General features: G+C 43.8%; 1 protein-coding gene across 1 annotated transcript in view; it reads right to left on the bottom strand.

Moving 5' to 3' along the window:
• Positions 1-16,600, bottom strand: part of LOC309565715 (uncharacterized protein) — a gene marked incomplete at both ends in the record, with an annotated part of 121,527 nt that extends 104,927 nt beyond the window's left edge. The window contains 2 exons of the mRNA XM_082270693.1: positions 5,313-5,469; positions 16,500-16,600. Coding sequence (XP_082126819.1) covers positions 5,313-5,469; positions 16,500-16,600 — 258 coding nt within the window. The remainder of the gene's footprint in view (positions 1-5,312; positions 5,470-16,499) is intronic.
• Positions 16,601-20,323: the final 3,723 nt, after the last annotated feature.

Genomic DNA, 20,323 nt, shown 5'->3' with positions numbered 1-20,323 from the left:
ATAAGACTCACTGAGACAGGTTTAAGTTTAGAAATAATAGGAACTTTATTTAAAGCAGCAAAACGTATGTCAATATAATTTCCACAAGATCCTGTGTCAATCATGGCCTTAGTAGTAATCCTATTCTGGTCCCACTGTAATGTTAAGCAAACAGAAAGGTAAGGGTTAGTGATTGAAGTTGTCAATCCCCCTAGGAGGACATGTGAACACTCACCCTTCTTTTTGTAGACTAGGGGACAGACGTTTATCTTGTGATCCGGGGATGCACAGTACAAGCAGAGATTACCAGATCGTCTTCTGGCTCTTTCCATAGTTGATAGAGGTGGGCGTATGGTTCCTACCTCCATAGGAATGGGGTCAACGGCCGAAATCCAAGAAGAACTGGATAATGGCATTCCCATTTTCTCAGCCTTTCTTTCTCGTAGTCTTCTATCTATGGTGATACTGAGTTGTATCAATGAATCCAGGGTTTTTGGCAGATCCGCTCGGGCGAGCTCGTCTTTAACGGCCTCTGATAGGCCAAGCCTAAATTGGGATTTCAGAGATGCATCATTCCATTCTGAATCAAGGGTCCATCTCTTGAATTCTGCGACAAAGTCTTCTACAGGTCTCCCACCTTGTTTCAAGGATCTTAATTGAAGATCGGCAGTACTCTGCCTATTGGGATCATCATATAGGCTAGTGAGTTCTGCTAGGAACAAGGCATAGGAGTTGAGAAGCTGGTCGCTTTTCTCAAAAAGAGAGTCTGCCCAGGCCCGAGGATCGCCTGTTAGGTAAGAAATAATAGTACAAACCTTAATGTGATCAGTAAGGTAGGTACTGGGTTTTAGCAAGAAAAGTAACTCACATGCGTTTTTAAATTTGCTAAATTTTTTGCGATCGCCTGTAAATACCAAAGGAGGATTTATTTTGGGTTCAGGGGACTGAGCAGTGGTAAGTTGTGTCAGTCTAATTACCTGCTGCGACAGAGCCTGATTGTCTTCTTTTAATTCTGCAAGTGCGTGTATTAACGCAGGTACTTGCTGTTTTAATTGTGTCATCTGAGTGGTTATTTCTGCTGAATCCATTTGTGGTTCGTTCAATCTGTAACGCTCCTGCGTTTTACGTATGATGTGGATTTTCAGCTGCAGAAATATTCCACTTCAGTAGTCATGTAGAGAAACGCTGAGACACCATTCCCAACTCTCAATGACTCATCATGTGTGGATGATCTCAATTCAGCAAGTAAATACACACACTCAATAAGATGTTTCCTAGAGTGACTTATGTATATAGTAACACAGTGATGATAGGCTGAAGAGCCAGGTTGGGTAGAGATGGTAGATGACAGACACTTGAAAGGAAATGTTCTTGAAAGTAAGATAGTAGCAGATGGGATGCAGATAGGTTTAGCAATCATGTATGGTTGTAGATGACAGAGTAGCAGGTGGACATACAAGAGAGATCAACCCAGTGCAAGAACAGGTGGTAGTAGGCTCAAGAGCTAGCAATCTTAGATAATGCAGATGTAGTAATAGTCCTTAGTATGCAGAGCTAGATAGTGTAAGCTTTAGTATAAAGGTTATAGAGGTTTCCCCTGTGGGGTACTTATCACTAATAGCAATGTAGTAGAGGAGAGGTTCGGCAAGAGCGGATGATCCGGTAGCGGGATACAGGGATCAGCGCAGCGTGGTTCCGACAGCGAGGTATGCTTGCAAGCATGTGAGCTTCAAGACAGGTTAGCATCAAGGCACAAAGCAGTTTGAACGAACACATGTGAGTGAGAGCCGGCGATCTAAATAGCCATCCAGTCCGGCGCTCAGTGATGACAGCATCAGTCTTAAAGGTGTATGCGCACCTTACCTAAAAGAGAATGGTGGGGCGCATACACTTATGAAAGAGTAATTAGGGTACCCAAAGGTACCAGAACATTACACAGGGGAGAGTGCAAAGGGTGGTGATTAATGGGGAGTACTCGGATTGGGCAGGGGTGAAAAGTGGGGTCCCTTAGGGTTCTGTCCTGGGGCCAATCCTGTTTAATTTATTCATAAATGATCTAGAGGGAGGGATATCTAGTATAATCTCAGTATTTGCGAATGATACTAAACTAAACATGCCAATATCGACTATGCAGGATGTGGAAACCTTACAAACGGACCTGAACAAAATAATGAGGTGGGCAACTACATGGCAGATGAGGTTTAATGTTGAAAAATGTAAAGTAATGCACTTGGGTGCCAGAAACCAGAAAGCAAGCTACTCACTAGGGGGGGGGACCTCTGGGTGAATCTAAGATGGAAAAGGACCTGGGGGTACTGGCAGACAACAGGCTTGGCAGTGGCATGCAATGCCAAGCCGCTGGAAGCAAAGCCACCAGAATACTGGGATGTATAAAAAAGGGGATTCACTCCAGAAATAAAGAGATTATTCTCCCACTCTACAAGACTCTGGTCCAGCCTCATCTGGAGTATGCTGTCCAGTTCTGGGCACCGGTCCTCAGGAAGGATGTGCTGGAACTGGAAAGAGTCCAGAGAAGGGCAACAAAAATAATTAGGGGAATGGAGGACATCTGCTATGAGGAAAGACTACAAGCACTGAACTTATTCTCTCTGGAGAAGAGACGATTAAGGGGGGATATGATACCAATGTACAAATACTGTACTGGCGACCCTAGCATAAGGAACAAACTGTTCAGAGAAAGGGAATACAATAAGACACGTGGCCACTCACTAAAACTAGATGAAAGGCGGTTTAACCTTTAAGTACGTAGGGGGTTCTTCACTGTCAGAGCAGTAAGGATGTGGAATTCTCTTCCGCAAACAGTCGTATTAGCAGGGAGCATCAATAGTTTCAAAAAACTATTAGATGGGCACCTTAAAGACCACAACATACAGGGGTATACAATGTACGGTTAACAGCAAACACACACACACACACACACACATCATAGGTTGAACTGGATGGACTGATCTCTTTTTTCAACCTTACTAGCTATGTAACTATGTAACATGAGATGGTGGGCACTGCACATGACATGGTGGGCACTGCACATGACATTGCGGGCACTGCATGGCACAGCACAAGACATGGCAAGCACTGCAAGGCACAGCACATTACATGGTGGGCACTGCACATGACATTGTGGGCACTGCATGGCACAGCACATTACATGGTGGGCACTGCACATGACATGGCAGGCACTGCACAATACATGGTGGGCACTGCATGGCACAGAGCATGACAGTGGGCACTGCACATGACATGGTTGGCACTGCACATTGCAATGTGGGCACAAGAGAGCACATTACATGGGGGGAGCAGCAGTCTGTCCCCAAGCACAATTATTACACCCCCAGGTCAGTTTCTGCACAATTCTCCCTCCCTAATAACTTTACTGACATCATCACAGCAGCATAGAATATTTCCTTCCTCCCAAGCTCCTGCTGGTTAGGATGACATCAGCGCCCCTCCCCCAGACAGCTGCCTGCAGCTCCTGGGTACTGGGGATCTGTGTGAGTGTAACAGATCCTGCGATAGGAGCCAGGCATTGTCAGAAACAGGACTCTGCAGTGGCTGAGACTTGTCTCCTCCATGTGTGCAGTGCACAATGGGCTCCTCCTCCTTCAAGATGACACACATAGATATTGATAAGCCACTAGCATGGGCCTATATTGAGGGAGGGGCCTAGAGCTGCTGTTCCAACAGCCCTATGTTAATACGGCCCTGTCTGTTCAGTGTTTCAGCTGCTGCTAGTTTGACTGCTCCCTCTGCTTTCTAGAGAGCTGTAGAATTATTTGGAACATAAGTGTTGTACAGTGCAAATAGCAGCATGAATATTTATGAAGCCTTTGCCAATCCCAGGGAATAGGGCCCTGAAGGCTGCTGGGAGCCTGAATAAATATTCGGAGACGCTAAGCTTCTGGGCCTTGTCCTGCAGAGGATCAGTCCAGCCTGGAGGGCTGCTGCCCTATAGGGCAATGCTGCTATGTGTTTGCTGTTGATGAAGCCTCAGGTGGGCGACCTGAAGGCCTTGATGCTCAAGCTACAAAGAGCTGACTGAGGGGCTGTCTGGTGAAGATCTAGTCCGATATGAGTGGAGTAAGGTGTCGCTTGGAAGTTGGAAGGAGGCAACCAACTGTCCCTGGACATTTTGTGTATACAGACTACTGTGAGATATATTAAAGACTTTTGAGCTGCTGCCACCCTTCTTACGCTAGATAATTTAGCTGTGTGTTTGTTCAAAGGGGATGGCTGGTGTTCTGAAGAGTTTAGACTATCTGATTCCATGTGAAGGTACTTTGCTGTTAGTGCTCTAGACCAGGGATCTCCAAACTACGGCCCTCCAGCTGTTGCGGAACTACACGTCCCATGAGGCATTGTAAAACTCTGACATTCACAGACATGACTAGACATGATGGAAATTGTAGTTCCTGAACAACTGGAGGGCCATAGTTTGGAAACCCCTGCTCTAATTGGACTCTGTATTTAACTGTTTTCACTACAAAGCCAAGTCCACAGTTAGCTATAAGCAAGGACTTACTTCTGCTTCAGCTTTTTTTCCCTCAATCTGTACATAGTTCTGTTTTTGGAGTAACCCACTCAATTCCCTCAATCCTAGTTACTCCAAAAAAAAAAAAAAAATTACAAAAAGAACACCCCTAAACTGATTATTGAGGAAACAAGTGACTGTGTTCCATGTGCCTGGCTGCGGGGCTGCGGGGCAATCCGCTGGGAAAAATCTTCTGCTTCAGCTTTTTTTCCCTCAATCTGTACATAGTTCTGTTTTTGGAGTAACCCACTCAATTCCCTCAATCCTAGTTACTCCAAAAGAAAAAAAAAAATTACAAAAAGAACACCCCTAAACTGATTATTGAGGAAACAAGTGACTGTGTTCCATGTGCCTGGCTGCGGGGCTGCGGGGCAATCCGCTGGGAAAAATCCTGGGCAAATTTTCAGCGGCGCCTGTGGGAGAGGGCGCTACACTGAATTCTGTAAACAGGCTCCTTTCAGCGTTGCATCAGAAAAGATACTATGCTAAATGTGAAAAGGAGACTAAAGATCCATCTGTTGGCTCTAAAGTAAAAACCAATAATAATTAAAATAATTAAATATGTAGAAAAAAAATGATACATTCTCTCTAATGTGGATGGGTACACTAAGTCGATTTTTTTTTTTTTTTTTTTTGCATCATTCTCCGGACTTAAGAAAGTTGTTTTGCTTAGTGAATTCCCAAGAATTCCACATGATAGTTCTCATAATTCTATCTGATCAAAAGTAAAACACGCAGTATAATTTATCTTCAGATATCCCAGAATAATAACAGTAAAATAAACCTGTTTTCTCCTGAAGCTGTCAGACTTTGCAGTGAGTAGAGACAGCTCTTGCTCAATCCTTTTGAAATCCCTTAGCAAATCCTGATTCCTTCTATGGGCATCACTTTGTCTCTGACAGATACATTGTAGTTGATTTTGTAGTTGTACTTCTTTCTTCCTGTGCAACAAAGCAAAAATGAATGGGATACATAAACTTGCTTAGTTAGTGTGAACTCAGTACAGTGACAAAATAGCTGTCTCCAGAGGCGTAACTAGAACCTTCAGGGCCCCGATGCAAGAAACCATGAAGGGCCCCCCCCAGATCCCTGGCCGGGGCCCTTCCCTTCAAGCCCAGGGCTCTTCCCACTAATCCTGGGGCTCTTTACTCTCGTTGCATGGCCTTTTATTACGGTCCCGCAGCAGGATCCTTTCACAAGTTCTGCAGTGGGCTCCCTTCCTGCAATCTTGGGGCCTCCCCACAGTGGTGCAATGCCAGGGCCCGGTCGCAAGTGTGACTTTTGCAATCCTGGAAGTTCACCCACTGGTTTGCTACTGGGCCCCCTGGAGCATGGGGCCCGGTAGCAATCGCAACCCCTGCAACCCCTGTAGTTACGCCCCTGGCTGTCTCTATAGTACCCTATGCCTGTCCCTATAGTGCTCATTATGTGGCTCACACTACTCATTCCTTTTTTTTGTAAAATAAACGCATGCATTTAGGTGACCATTATTATCCACTTATTCATTTATTTTTGTTTACATTTGCCAGATAAAGATGAGTGAACATTTTGTAAGCAACACCACCAACAATATGCTGTCACGCATTTTAGCAACGTGAATATTTACAAGGTTACATTTTGTTTGTGAATTTTCTAATGAAGTTAGCCCTTTCCACATTTGCAATGAACAATTTGAAACGACAAGTGATTTGTTGGTGGTTCGTTGTTGTTTATGGTGCTACCTGCTGTAAAATGTCTTTTCACATGGCATACTAAAGGTAGGAAGCCTCAAGCCCCAGCAAGCACCTGTTACCAGATCTGCCTTGACAGGAGAAGTCTTCCATGGAGAACCGAGCCAGTTCATACTAATCATCCAGGTAGCAGAGCTAAGATTACATTGGATCATGGCTTGGATGTCCTGGAAGGGGGCAGTCCATGTATGATTTGATACTGCTAATTATTCAGTTTGGTACTATATTTTTAATTGACTAGAAAATAACAGCTAAGAAGATGCTTTACAGCATTCCTGATGTAATAATGTCTGTCAATGATTTTGAAGAGCCAGCAATTTTCTAGATTAGAAGTCTAAGTACTGAGATCTAATCAGCTCAGTGTGTAGGAAGGTGCTGGCACATATGTGTTCTGCAATTAATTTATAAAGCGTAGATGTAAAAAAAAAAAAAAAACCTTCTAATGGGCATTGATATTGGGTAAGAGAACCAGGGGCAGATTGGCAACTTTCAGCCCAGGGGGCAAGTACAATCCAGTGGCCCATGGTGCAGCGACTGCCCCCCTGCTACTCTTCCGTCCTCCTCCTGACCCCCATTTCAGGCTGAAGCCCTGCTCCGGGTACTCTACTCACCCCCAGGCTGAATCCGGGTTCCCAACCTGGCCAGCAGGGGGCAGCTGGGGGGAGCTGGGACAGCTCGGTTTGGGCTGGCCAGGGGAGGAGAGTCTCAAGTGGGGCATGGAACCGGCCTCTGCTAAGACAGTTTACACCATCCATGCTGGGGGGGTTCCTGCCCTCTGTCTTTGTCTTCATCCTGCACTCAGTAGGTCTGTAGTAGAGACTTTTTAGTTCTCTTCACCAGAAATCCTTTAGGCATGTCTGTGGCAGAAGTGCAGAAGTGGTGCAGCCTTTTTTACAGGACATCAGAGAGGCCCAGGGGGCAATTGCCCCCCTGCCCCAGTCCTCCCCTAAAGAGAACTCAGAGGGCTGCAGAGTAACATGGGGGTGCCTGCTGGCTGTCACTACAACCTGAATCACAGAAAATTTGGTTATAGCACTAAAGTGTTTTTTAAATCTTCCACCAAGTGAATTGGTCTGATCCAAGGCCAGTTTAAACTCTTCTACCAAGAGCATATGAGCCAGAATGGCTAACAAATTAAGGGGTAATTTATTAAACTATGGTATGTTAGATATACTCCTTGCAGTTGAAAAATAATGTCATCCTGCGTCCCATTCAACTATTCATTTGGTATTAAACCCAAAACTAAAAAAAGTAAGATAATGCAGCTTACCAGTCATTGGATGTGGTGGCTGCATCAGTTTTCTTACCTTAGACTTTTTTCTCACTATTTTCACCTGGTGATGTGACTAGTAACCCACCTCATGTATTAGAGTGCCCCCACTCTGGATGAAGTATCAAAGGGGGTACCTTTTGACAGCAGAATTGTCAGTCTGGGGGGGAGGGGAGTGTTAAATGTACTAGCAGATTTAAATACACTTACAAATTGAAGCCAAACTTCAGCTAATAGTTTAAAAGCAGTTACAGCAAACATTTTATTTTCCTTTTGGGATAAAGGTTTTACATTAAAAAAAAAAAAAAAAAATGATCATTGTAGGCTCCCCTGATAAAATGGTTTGTCTTATCTCTGTAGCTGATCAATTCTGCTGGACAGCTTGTTCTTTTGAAACACAACAGACTTACTAGCTGGATCACCAGATGAAGATAAAAGAAAGAATGCCTAAAAAGAAAATGAATGCATCATAACATCTAAGAAATGATTGGTAGCCTGAAATATAACAAATGTTTGTGTTTGGGTTTAACCCCCCCGGGTCACACTATAACGATAACAGACATAGCATGTGATTTGGAGCACACTGCTCTGAAAATCACATGCGATGTCTGTGCGATGGGAATTCAGCCATACAGATTGTATGGCTGAATTCGCATCTGATTCGGACCAAACACGCACAGGACCCTTTTTTGGGTCTGCAGCAGAATGGGATCGCATGGTGGTTCACAACAATGCGATCCGATTCATGTCTGAACTGTCAGTTCGCACTGCGATATGCAAACTGATCTGGGGGTGTCATTAACTTTGTATTGACACCCCCAGCAATTCGCATATGGCAGTGTGAACTGCCTGCGATTTGAATGCGATGCAGGAACCCGCAGTGAATTTGCAGGGTTCCCGCATTGCATGTGTGAACCGAGCCTAATACTGCTTTAATAGCATCTGGCATTGTTTCTTCTTTTCAAAGAAAGCAAACAAAAATGTATCTAAAATATAAGTCATGCAGGATAGGTTTCCCTTATATATTTTAAATCTTAAACTTAAAGCAGAGCTCCCTAGAAATCAAAAGCTGGCACACGATCGCTTCTTCTTATGAAATTCTTTTTTGCACGGAAGTAGTTACAACATCTTGGAAATAAGAATGCGTTTCGGCCTAAAGCCCCGTACACACGCAACGATTATCGGCCGACCGATCGTCCGTCTTTTGTCCAGAGTGGTGTTTTGTTGGTTGGAATGTGCCTAGACTGCACACGAATTTTCTCTCCCAACAAAAATCTGCTTCAGAAGTGATGTCATGTGTTGGTTTGCTTTCTTTGTGTTCTTTCTTCTCTGAGCATGCCCAGACTTGCTCACAAGATTTTTCCCTGTCGAAATCTGTACTGACTGCACGAAAATCGGCCGTGTTTTGACGGCGGACAAAAATTTTATAGCCTGCACACCAGATTTTTTTTGGCCGAAAAGTTGGAGTCGGTTGTCGGAAGCATCATACTAAAGGGCCATACACACTATAAGATTTTCTGAAGACTTTTTCCTTCAGATTTACCTTTTCTATGTAGTGCAAGGGCCTGCCAGATTGCATACAAATTGAAAGTGTTTAGATTTGACCTCATATTATATGGTTTTGGTAAATCTAAAGGAAAAAGTCTTCAGAAAATCTTATAGTGTGTATGGCCCATAACAAGCCGAAAATCGGCAGATCGGACGTTGGACGAAAATTCCCTGCCAATTTTCGATGCGTGTGTACGGGGCTTAAGCCTTTCTCATAGCATACAAAAATGTAATAAAATAACATTTATATGGAGGCACACAACCCCTGGTGACCAGGAGCAGTTCAATCCTAATTAAAATCAATTGGAAACACCAGGGGAAGAAGAGAAGCAAGAGAAACCAGAAAAAAAAAACGAGAAAAAAGGGAAAATATACACACTATGGAAGCAAGACTGCATTAATCACATATGCTGAGACTAAACTAAACTGATCACTTCAAAAACAGGGTAATGTCCATTCTGCCATTCATTCCGCTTGAAATTCTCGTAACAAACTTGTGTATCCACCACACTTCACGCTGGAGTAAAATATGGTGTGTATCTCCCCCTTTGATAGGTCTTTTAACCTGTTCCAAACCTAAGAAAGAAAAAGTATCAAGGCTTCCTCTATGCACCATACTAAAATGTTTCCATACGTTTAAAATGTTTTTTGCATTAATATTTAGTGTGCTATTATAATGTTCTGATATAAATTCTGACGTAAATTATAAATGGTACACCCCACATACTGCATTCTATTATATAAACAACCATCTTGGAATTGCAGTTTGTATAATTTTTAAGTGGATGGGATTTTTTTCTGTGGAAAGAGAGGTAAAATTTTTTACCTCTTTTGCATTGCTTACATGAGGCAAAACCACAGGGATAGGAAGGATCCCACAGCTCCCAACCATGCATGGAAGGAACGAGGGCTGTGGGAACAAAAAAAAAAAAAGAGTGGGAAGCATGGTGCCTAAAGTTGGAGCCGTCAAGCTGGAAAATTTACATCCTTTTTGTAAAATTTCATAAAGTTTCTTATCAGCATAAAGGATGGGAAGGCAAATTTTAACCACTTAAGCCCCGGAGGATTTGGCTGCTAAACGACCAGAGGCTATTTTGCGATTCGGCACTGCGTGACTTTAACGGACAATTGCGCGGTCGTGCGACGCTGTACCTAAACGAATTTGGCGTCCTTTTTTTCCCACAAACAGAGCTTTCTTTTGGCGGTATTTGATCACCTGTGCGATTTTTTGATCACGCGCTATAAACAAAAAAAGAGCGTCAATTTTGCAAAAATAGCAATATTTTTCCCTTTTTTTTATATGAAATTCCCCCAAAAAAAAATGTAAAAATCAAAATTTTTTAATATTTTCGGCCAATTTGTTTTATGCTACCTATGTTTGGTAAAAAAAATCGCAAAAAGCGTATTTTGATTGGTTTGCGCAAAAGTTATTGCGTTTACTAACAAAGGGAAAGATTTTTGTCATTTTTGTTGTTTTTTTTTTTAACGCGTAATGGCGGCGATCTGCGATTTTTTTTGCGGTACTGCGACATTGCGGCGGACAGATCGGACCCTTGACTGACATTTTTGACACTTTTGGGGTTACCAGTGACATTTCTACAGTAATCAGTGCTATACATATGCACTGTTACTGTAAAAATACACTGGTAGTGAAGGGGTTAACTTTATTTGAGAGGGAGGGGCTGTGTGTGTCCCTAGGGGCGTGATTCTAACTGTGATTGGCTGTGGCTTCAACTGTATGCAGAGTGATCAATGGATCTACATAGTAGATCCATGTGATCAGCTCTCATACAGAGAGGAGAATGACAGGCAGCTTGTTTACACAAGCTGCCTGACTTTCTCCCTCTCCCCCGCCGATCGCAGAGTGGCCGGCGGCGATCGGGTCCGCCGGTCACACGCGCGGGGGGGTCCGTGACCACGCGGGAGCGGGAGCGCGCCTCCGGCGGCGCGCGCTCGCTCCCTAAACCCTCACAGGCGAGCGACGTAGACCTACGTCACTTTGCCTGTGAGGGGCTGACCGCCGCCGTAGATAGTCGTGCGGCGGTCGGCAAGTGGTTAACAATCTTTTCCACTTGATCATATTGTCGAGAATAAGTAGTTTCAAAGAGCACTTCTCCCCCTCTGTAACGGAACTGTTTATTTGTTCTAGAGGCAGAAGGATTACTGATTAGAGTATCACGATCTCCTTCCTCAGCCAATCTCCTGCCTCTATTTATAAGATCTTCACTTTATCCCCGTGCTTTCAACCTACAGTATTTCACAAAAGTGAGTACACCCCTCACATTTTTATAAATATTTTATTATATCTTTTCATGTGACAACACTGAAGAAATGACACTTTGCTGCAAGGTTAAGTAATGCGTGTACAGCTTGTTTAACAGTCTAAATTTGTTGTCCCCTCAAACTAACCCAACACACAGCCAATAATGTCTAAACTGCTGGCAACAAAAGTGAGCACACCCCTAAGTGACATTGTCCAAATTGGGCCCAAAGTGTCAATATTTTGTGTAGACACCATTATTTTCCAGCACTGCCTTCACCCTCTTGGGCATGGAGTTTACCAGAGCTTCACAGGTTGCCACTGGAGTCCTCTTCCACTCCTCCATGACAACATCACAGAGCTGGTGGACGTTAGAGACCTTGCACTCCTCCACCTTCTGTTTGAGGATGCCCCACAGATGCTCAATAGGGTTTAGGTCTGGAGACATGCTTGGCCAGTCCATCACCTTTACCCTCAGCTTCTTTAGCAAGGCAGTGGTTGTCTTGAAGTTGTATTTGAGGGCGTTATGTTGGAATACTGCACTGTGGGCCAGTCTCCAAAGGAGGGGGATCATGCTCTGCTTCAGAATGTCACAGTAAATGTTGGCATTCATGGTTCCCTCAATGAACTGTAGCTCTCCAGTGCCGGCAGCACTCATGCAGCCCCAGACCATGACACTCCAACCACCATGCTTGACTGTAGGCTAGACACACTTGTCTTTGTACTCCTCACCTGGTTGCCGTCACAAACACTTGACACCTTTTGAACTAAATAATTTTATTTTGGTCTCATCAGACCAAGGACATGGTTCCAGTAATCCATGTCCTTAGTCTGCTTGTCTTCAGCAAACTGTCTGCTGGCTTTCTTGTGCATCATCTTTAGCAGAGGCTTCCTTCTGGGACGACAGCCATGCAGACCAATTTGATGCAGTGTGTGGAGTATGGTCTGAGCACTGACAGGCTGACCCCCCCACCCCTTCAACCTCTGTAGCAATCCTGTTAGCACTCATACATCTATTTCCCAAAGACAACCTCTGGATATGACGCTGAGCACGTGCACTCAACCTCTTTGGTCGACCATGGCTAAGCCTGTTATGAGTGGAACCTGTCCTGTTAAACAGCTGTATGGTCTTGGCCCCCTGTGCTTCAGCTCAATTTCAGGGTCTTCGCAATCTTCTTATAGCCTAGGCCATCTTTATGTAGAACAACAATACTTTTTTTCAGATCCTCAGAGAGTTCTTAGCCATGAGGTGCCATGTTGAACTTCCAGTGACCAGTATGAGAGAGTGAGAACGATAACACCAAATTTAACACACTTGCTCCCCATTCACAACTGAGACCTTGTAACACTAACGAGTCACATGACAACGGGGAGGAAAAATTACTAATTGGGCCCAGTTTGGGGTGTATTGACATTTGTTGCCAGTGGTTTAGACAATAATGGCTGTGTTGAGATATTTTTAGGGGACAGCAAATTTCCACTGTTATACAAGCTGTACACTCACTACTTTACATTGTAGAAAAGTGTAATTTCTTCAGTGTTGTCACATGAAAGATATGGAAAAATATTTACAAAAATGAGAGAGTGTACTTCTTTTTCTGAGATACTGTATTTGAAACAATGACACACTCAATATTAATGCAAAAAACATCTCAAACGTATGGAAACATTTTAGAATGGTGCATGGAGGAAGCCTTGATTCTTTTTCTTTCTTGGGTTTGGAACAGGTTAAAAGACCTATCAGATGGGGAAATACACATCGCATTTTACTCCAGCGTGAAGTATGGTGGATACACAAGCTTAATATGAGAATTCCAAAGCGGAATGAATAGCAGAATGGACATTACCCTGTTTTTGAAGTGATCAGTTTAGTTTAGTCTCAGCATATGTGATTAATCTTGTCTAGCTTCCACAGTGTGTATATTTTCCTTTTTCTCTGTTTTTTCTGGTTTCTCTTGCTTCTCTTCTTCCCCTGGTGTTTCCAGTAGATTTTAATTAAGATTGGACTGCCCCTGGTCACCAGGGGTTGTGTGCCTCTATATAAATTTGATTTTATTACATTTTTTGTATGCTATGAGGAAGGCTTAGGCCGAAACGCGTTTGCATTTCCAAGCTGTTGTAAGCTTTAGTGCAAATAAAAAAAAAATAAGAAGGAGCAATCGTGTGCCGGCTTTTGATTTCTATGGATTCATGTTGGACGGGGTAGCCAGAGCACCGACACACAGCCCATCAACCTTTTATTGCAGTAGAGCTTGGGTGAGTTCTTATACTTTATCCGCTTATCTGCTTCCCCCCTCCCCCTTCGGTGCCACATTTGGATCCTTTGGGGAGTGAGGGGGTAGCGGGTACTTGGTTTTGACAGGTACCCGCTCCTACTTCCGGGTAATCTCGCCATGGTGAGATCACCCGGATGTTCGGCCCCATCCTCCTTACACCACCACCGGGCCATTCACAAAACACAGTGCGCTTCGCACATGCACAGCCATAGAATATCATTGCCACCCCAGTGTTGTAGATTCTTCATTAACCGGTTGCCGACTACCGCACGACTATATACTGCGGCGGTCAGCCCCGGCCAGGCAGAGTGACGTATGGATACGTCACTCGCCTGTCACTGACTTGAGAGCCAATTGCGGGCGGGCGCGCGCCCGCCGCGGCTCGTTCACAGACAAGTCAGTGCGTGTGACCGGCGGACTCGATGTCCGCCGGTCACACTACGATCGCTCCGGTGAAGGGAGAAAGGCGGAGCGGCTTATGTAAACAAGCCGCCCGTCATTCTCCCTGGTGTAAAAATGAAGATCAGACGGTTCTACTATGTAGGACCGTTGATCTTTGTTTTTACACCAATAGCAATGTCCCTATACAGTTAGAATCACGCCCCTAGGACACACTTAACCCCTCCCTCTCCAATAAAGTTAACCCCTTCCCTGCCAGTGTCATTTTTGCAGTAACAGTGCATATATATAGCACTGATTACTGCAGTAATGTCACTGGTAACCCCAAAAGTGTCAAAAATGTCAGTCAAGGGTCCGATCTGTCCGCCGAAATGTCGCAGTACCGAAAAAAAAATCGCAGATCGCCGCCATTACGCGTTAAAAAAAAAAACACCAAAACTGACAAAAATCTTTCCCTTTGTTAGTAAACGCGATAATTCCAGAGATAAGACTATAATCCTTCCACTTTATAAAACTCTGGTCCGACCGCATCTGGAGTATTCTGTCCAGTTCTGGTCGCCAGTCCTCAGGAGGGATGTGTTGGAGCTGGAGAAAGTCCAGAGAAGGGCAACTAAACTGATTAGGGGGTTGGAGGACCTTACCTATGAAGAGCGGCTGCAATCGCTCGATTTATTTTCCCTGGAGAAAAGACGTCTGAGAGGGGACATGATAGCAATTTATAAATATCTTAATGGGGATCTCAGCTTAGAAGAAAAGCTGTTCATTCGAAGGAATTGCATGAGGACTCGAGGACATACAATGCGATTAGAGGAGAAGCGTTTTAACCTCAGGCAACGTGGGGGGTTCTTTACTGTTAGGGCTACAAGATTGTGGAATTGTCTACCACAAGAGGTGGTTTCTGCGGGTAGTATGGTGACTTTCAAAAGACTCTTAGACTTACATCTCAAGGATCAGGAGATTGAGGGCTATGTTAGATGATTACAGTCACACACACCTACACAGGTTGAACTGGATGGACTATTGTCTTTATTCAACCTCACCTACTATGTAACTATGTAACTATGATAACTTTTGAGCAAACCAATCAAAATACGCTTTTTGCGATTTTTTTTACCAAACATATGTAGCATAAAACAAATTTGATTTTTACATTTTTTGGGGGGGAATTTCATATAAAAAAAATGTGAAAAATATTGTTATTTTTGCAAAATTGTCGCTCTTTTTTTTGTTTATAGCGCATGATCAAAAAAATCGCACAGGTGATCAAATACCACCAAAAGAAAGCTCTGTTTGTGGGAAAAAAAGGACGTCAAATTCGTTTAGGTACAACGTCGCACGACCGCGCAATTGTCCGTTAAATTCACGCAGTAAAAAAATCGCAAAAAACCCCCTGGTCTTTTAGCAGCCAAATCCTCCGGGGCTTAAGTGACTGAAATTTCCCGTCATGATGCAGATGTTACATTTGAATGTACCATACAAATGGCTACTACAAGCCCCATATATAGAAATTCTGTTTACAGGATGAATGTGTGCTGCCAGGAAAGAATAGGTAGAAGATCTGTAGAGTGCAGCTCAGGTATTATCAGCTATATAGGTACAAGGATTGGTGATTAGAGAGGAATTAACCACTGGTCCTAGCTTAAAGCAGTATTGAACCCAAAAATCAAACATTTATTATATTGCTGCTTACGAATCTACAAGTCCCAAATATAGAAATTCTGATCACAGGATGAATGTGTGCTGCCTTACAAGCAATGGCAGCGGCAACACGTGAGAGCCGATGGAAAAATCAGCTGGGGTGAAGACACCACAGGATCCCTGGACAGATAAGTGTCCTAATATTAAAAGTCAACAGCTACAGGATTTGTAGCTGCTGACTTTTATTTTTTTCTAAAGGAGCCTGGAGCTCCTCTTTAATTTTAATATCCACACTTTTTATATGACCACATGCTTAAGATAATTGTAGCTGTATCAAAGCACTTGCAACAAAAACAATTAAGTACTGTCAATGAAATATTTTTTTTTTTTATCTTCATTAATCATCATTAACATTTTGATTTTCACGAGAAACGTTTACTGTTTGGACCTTAGAAGAAGGGAGTACACCCAAAAAGCTTGTCCTGAAAATTTGAATTTCAATGTCAGTGCAAATAAAAAAAAAGGTATCACAGACAGAACTTGGTTGTTTTCATATGAAAAGAAAGGTCCATGATAAGCCTACTGCAGACTAATGCATAAAAAGAAAGTGAAAAGTATGTAAAAAAAAAACAAATCGGCTCAAAATAAAAGGAAACTCCACCTTTAAGAGATGTCATTGGAATAGGTGTCCCTTTTGAGAGGCTACCTTTAATTAATATTGACAAGTCAATGCAAAGTTTTGTGTTCAATAGGAGGCATGTTCTTCACTGTCTCATAGTAGTATCTGATAAATCTACCCATCCATGGACAGTATTAGTATGATGTAATTAATTCTCCTAATTACTCTTACCTTATCTGCTCCTGCCTTCTTAGGGCCTGTTGTGAACGTGGTAGGATGATCTGATTTTGAGATATTGGAAATAGTGAAGCAAATGATCTGCCCGTTTCCATTGATGCATATGTCTCTGTCTTCTTCTGATCGTTTCTTTCCTTCCACCATGCAATGTGTAGTTACAAATCTCTCAGAATCTCTTAGCTTCAGGAGGATTAAGACTTTGTTAAATCTTGTCATCTTCCTTCTGTTCCTGTCACTCTAAGGGCAAACATAAGTACATTAACAGACCAACACAATTACAGGAAAAAGTGGGAAAACATCCCAGAGATTCTACATAATTCAGAATATTATTGCCACCCCAGTGTTGTAGATTCTTCATTAAAGTGACTGAAATATCCCATCATGATGCAGATGTTAAATTTGAATGTACCATACAAATGGCTACTACAAGCCCCATATATAGAAATTCTGATCACAGGATGAATGTGTGCTGCCAGGAAAGAATAGGAAGAAGATCTGTAGAGTGCAGCTCAGGCATTATCAGCTACATAGGTACAAGGATTGGTGATTGGAGAGGAATTAACCACTGGTCATAAGCAGTATTGAACCCAAAAGCAAACATTTATTATATTGCTGCTTACGAATCTTTAGATGTGATGGCTGCATTCGTTTTCTTTTTTAGGCTTTCGTTCTTCATCTGGTGATCCAACCAGTAAGTCTGTTGTTTTTCAAAAAAAAAAAAAAAGCTCTTTTCCAAATGTATCAGTTTACAGGGAAGATACAAACCATTTACCATTGTGTAAATGGTGTACAAGGAATTCATCGACATTTGGCAGCACACTTGTAAGCGACACAATTTAACTACAGAAAAACCGGAAGCTCTTCAGACTTTACAAAGCCATTCATACTTACATCAAGTCAGTTACCACCTACCAAGCTGGAAAAATAATAAACCATATAGGCAGGGCTGGTGCAAGGATTTTTAAAACCCTAAGGGAAACCTCATTTTGCCACCCCCTTGGCTCAGCCCCTGACTCCACCCCCTTTGCCCTGCCTATGTATACAGTTGAGGTGGCCGGGGTCAGGAGTGTGTAATGCACAGAATGCAGGGGACAGGAGTGTGTAATGCACAGAAGGCAGGGGCAGGAGTGTATAATGCACAGAATGCAATGGTCAGCAGTGTGTAATGCACAGAATGCAGGTGACAGGAGTGTGTAATTCATGGAATGCAGGGGTCAGGAGTCTGTAATGCACATAATGCAGGGGGCAGGAGTGTGTAATGCACAGAATGCAGGGGTCAGGAGTGTGTAATGCACAGAATGCAGGTGACAGGAGTGTGTAATTCACAGAATTCAGCGGTCAGAGCAAATCATGTGCTCAGTACAATGACATCACACATATGAGGACAGATCAGACACTATACACTATACAGTATATATACAATGTCAGTTTTTGTACCTCACCGGACTCTGTTGCATTCAACGACCCTGCCAGGAACAAACCCTTCCTCCAGCTGTCACCAGGCCCTGAACACGGAATGCCCACTACTCCTATAAGCTATAGCACGCTGCCGCTGTACAGGACAGGCTGGGAGGGAGAGCGGCCTTTACGAATGGCAGTGTCACTGGAATCACGAATGTATAGGCAGAGCTGGCTGTACTGGGACGATCACCAGAGAGAGAGAGACAGGTCAATAAAAGAGGCACGTAGGGATGTTTGCTTCTCATCCATTGGGACATGTCAGTGCTGCGCCTCTATAAAGACCCTGAGTTACATGCAGCAGAGGCGTCCCCTGCATCCCCCTAGATCTGCACGCTTCATCCCAGCCAGCAGTGCCCAATAGAGGTTATTACATTTATTACAGAGGTATTTATACACAGCACCGAAAACTTACATAGCGTGGAGATGGAGAGTAGGTAAACAAGGCTTTGCCCTAGACAGCAGTGTGCCCTAGGCAGCTACCTAGTTTGCCTATTGCTAGCACTGGCCCTGCATATAGACAGTTCTGTATGTAGCAAGGTTTCCAAGCCTGTGGCCTGACGTGGGTCTGCCATTAGAACTGGTACTCTCTCCAGTCCATATGAGCTGCGGTCCTGGGTGTGACAACTGAAGCAGCGACAACTCCGGCATCTTTGCTTGTGGTTTTTATTTAATTTAAAGGGGATGGGAGAAGGTAATGAGTGGGATACTCCTTGTGGCTCAAACTAATTACAATAGGACTTTGTAACTGAAAAATGCCCGTTGGCGCTTCCTTGACACCAGCCGGCATCAGCCAACGCTCACTGACTCTGAGAACTCTCTGTGTAGCTGAAAAAGTGTTGAATCCCCGACTTATAGTCCTGTAGATCCAAGACTGAGCTGTAGAACTCCTGACACTGCTGTGCTGTGGAAGTCACTAAATACTGTCCCCCACTAGGTACAGCTTGAGGTAGTATCTTGTGTAACTTGGTAGTTACTTTGTGTAACTGTCGCTTCACTGACACTCTCCGTACAATTTCAGTGCCCAGACTGCCGGTACCCCCTTTACAGCTAGCTGACACTGGATCCCAGAACCTCTTCCGGAGTGGTCCCCTCTAACTCTTCAAGTGAACCCCAGGGGCAATCCTCAGTACTCACGACTTGTGTAGGCTTTGCTGGGACTGAACCCCTCTCTCTCTCTCTATGCAGGCTCTCGGCACATCGGATCCCCTCAGCTCAACTCAGCAATCCCTGTGTCAGGCGACACCCCAAGACATCCACCTTCCTCAGACAGGAGGAGAGACATCCGCACTCTCCTTCCTGGGACTCTGCTCCCTCCAAAGACAACCTGTCAGGCACTTCCCCCCAAACGTATACCCACTCCCAGAATCCTTTGCAGCCTAATCTGCCTTCTCGGGTAGTTACAAGCTGGGATGTGTCCCCTGATTGGGCTTCCCACACTGCACTATGAGAAGCCTCTCACAGGAGCCAGTGGGGATACTTCTTCCCTCAGCAGGCACATCTGGAAGTCCTGACACCCTACCTAACAAATCACAGCCCTGCTGTTAGGCAGACAAGGCCCACTATATATTTTACCTAGCATCTACTTGTAGGGTGCTACACCCACCCCACACCAAATGAGTCAGGTCCCTCTAACTCTGAGGCAGCCGCCTCCTGTCAAAAACTCTGCCAAAAATTCAGGAGTATCCCACAAACCTGGAAAAGGGAGAGAAGGGAAAAAACAGATTTACAGAATAAATTAGCGTGAAAAAAATATTTATTTACAATCTGCTGTACATGTATATACACATTTTAAAGTGCATGAAAACTGATGCACCCCCCACCAAATAAACTCATTTGGTGGAGAACAACAAGGAAAAATACAATACAAATATTCTGACTGTCTAACTCTAAGGTGGTCCCACCTGTATAGAGAAAAGGAAGCAAAGGTTAGTCAATCTCATCATATAGAAATCACATCACATATCTAACTCACTGAACAGTTGAGTGGAAAGATCCTCCTCCAAATTTCAAGGGCGACCTTTCCACTCCCTCCCTGACTGCCTCTGCCATCCAGGGTCTTAACATGCCGGGGTCCTCTTTTAACTTGAAGGAGCTTGTCCCCTAACACTGACTGTCTAGACAGAGTCCTTTTGTATGAAGTGAAACACAGCACCCTCTAATGTCTCTTTAAACACTTCAGTAAGGAAACAGGGCATGTCACAGTCTATCATGACCCACAGTCCTGCTGAGTTAGGGAAATATCACAGTGGTCCAGCAAGGCACCCCACACCAAAGTTCTTGATCCTCACAAACTTTTGTAACAGCTTCTTCTGTAAAGACTGTGGATGAGGTCCCACGCTGCCTATTTGTAATCCACA

This window comes from Pelophylax lessonae (assembly GCF_965119305.1).
Source record: "Pelophylax lessonae genome assembly, chromosome: 10".
In the NCBI taxonomy this organism is placed as follows: Eukaryota; Metazoa; Chordata; class Amphibia; order Anura; family Ranidae; genus Pelophylax; species Pelophylax lessonae.
This window is presented reverse-complemented; position numbering and strand designations above follow the sequence as displayed.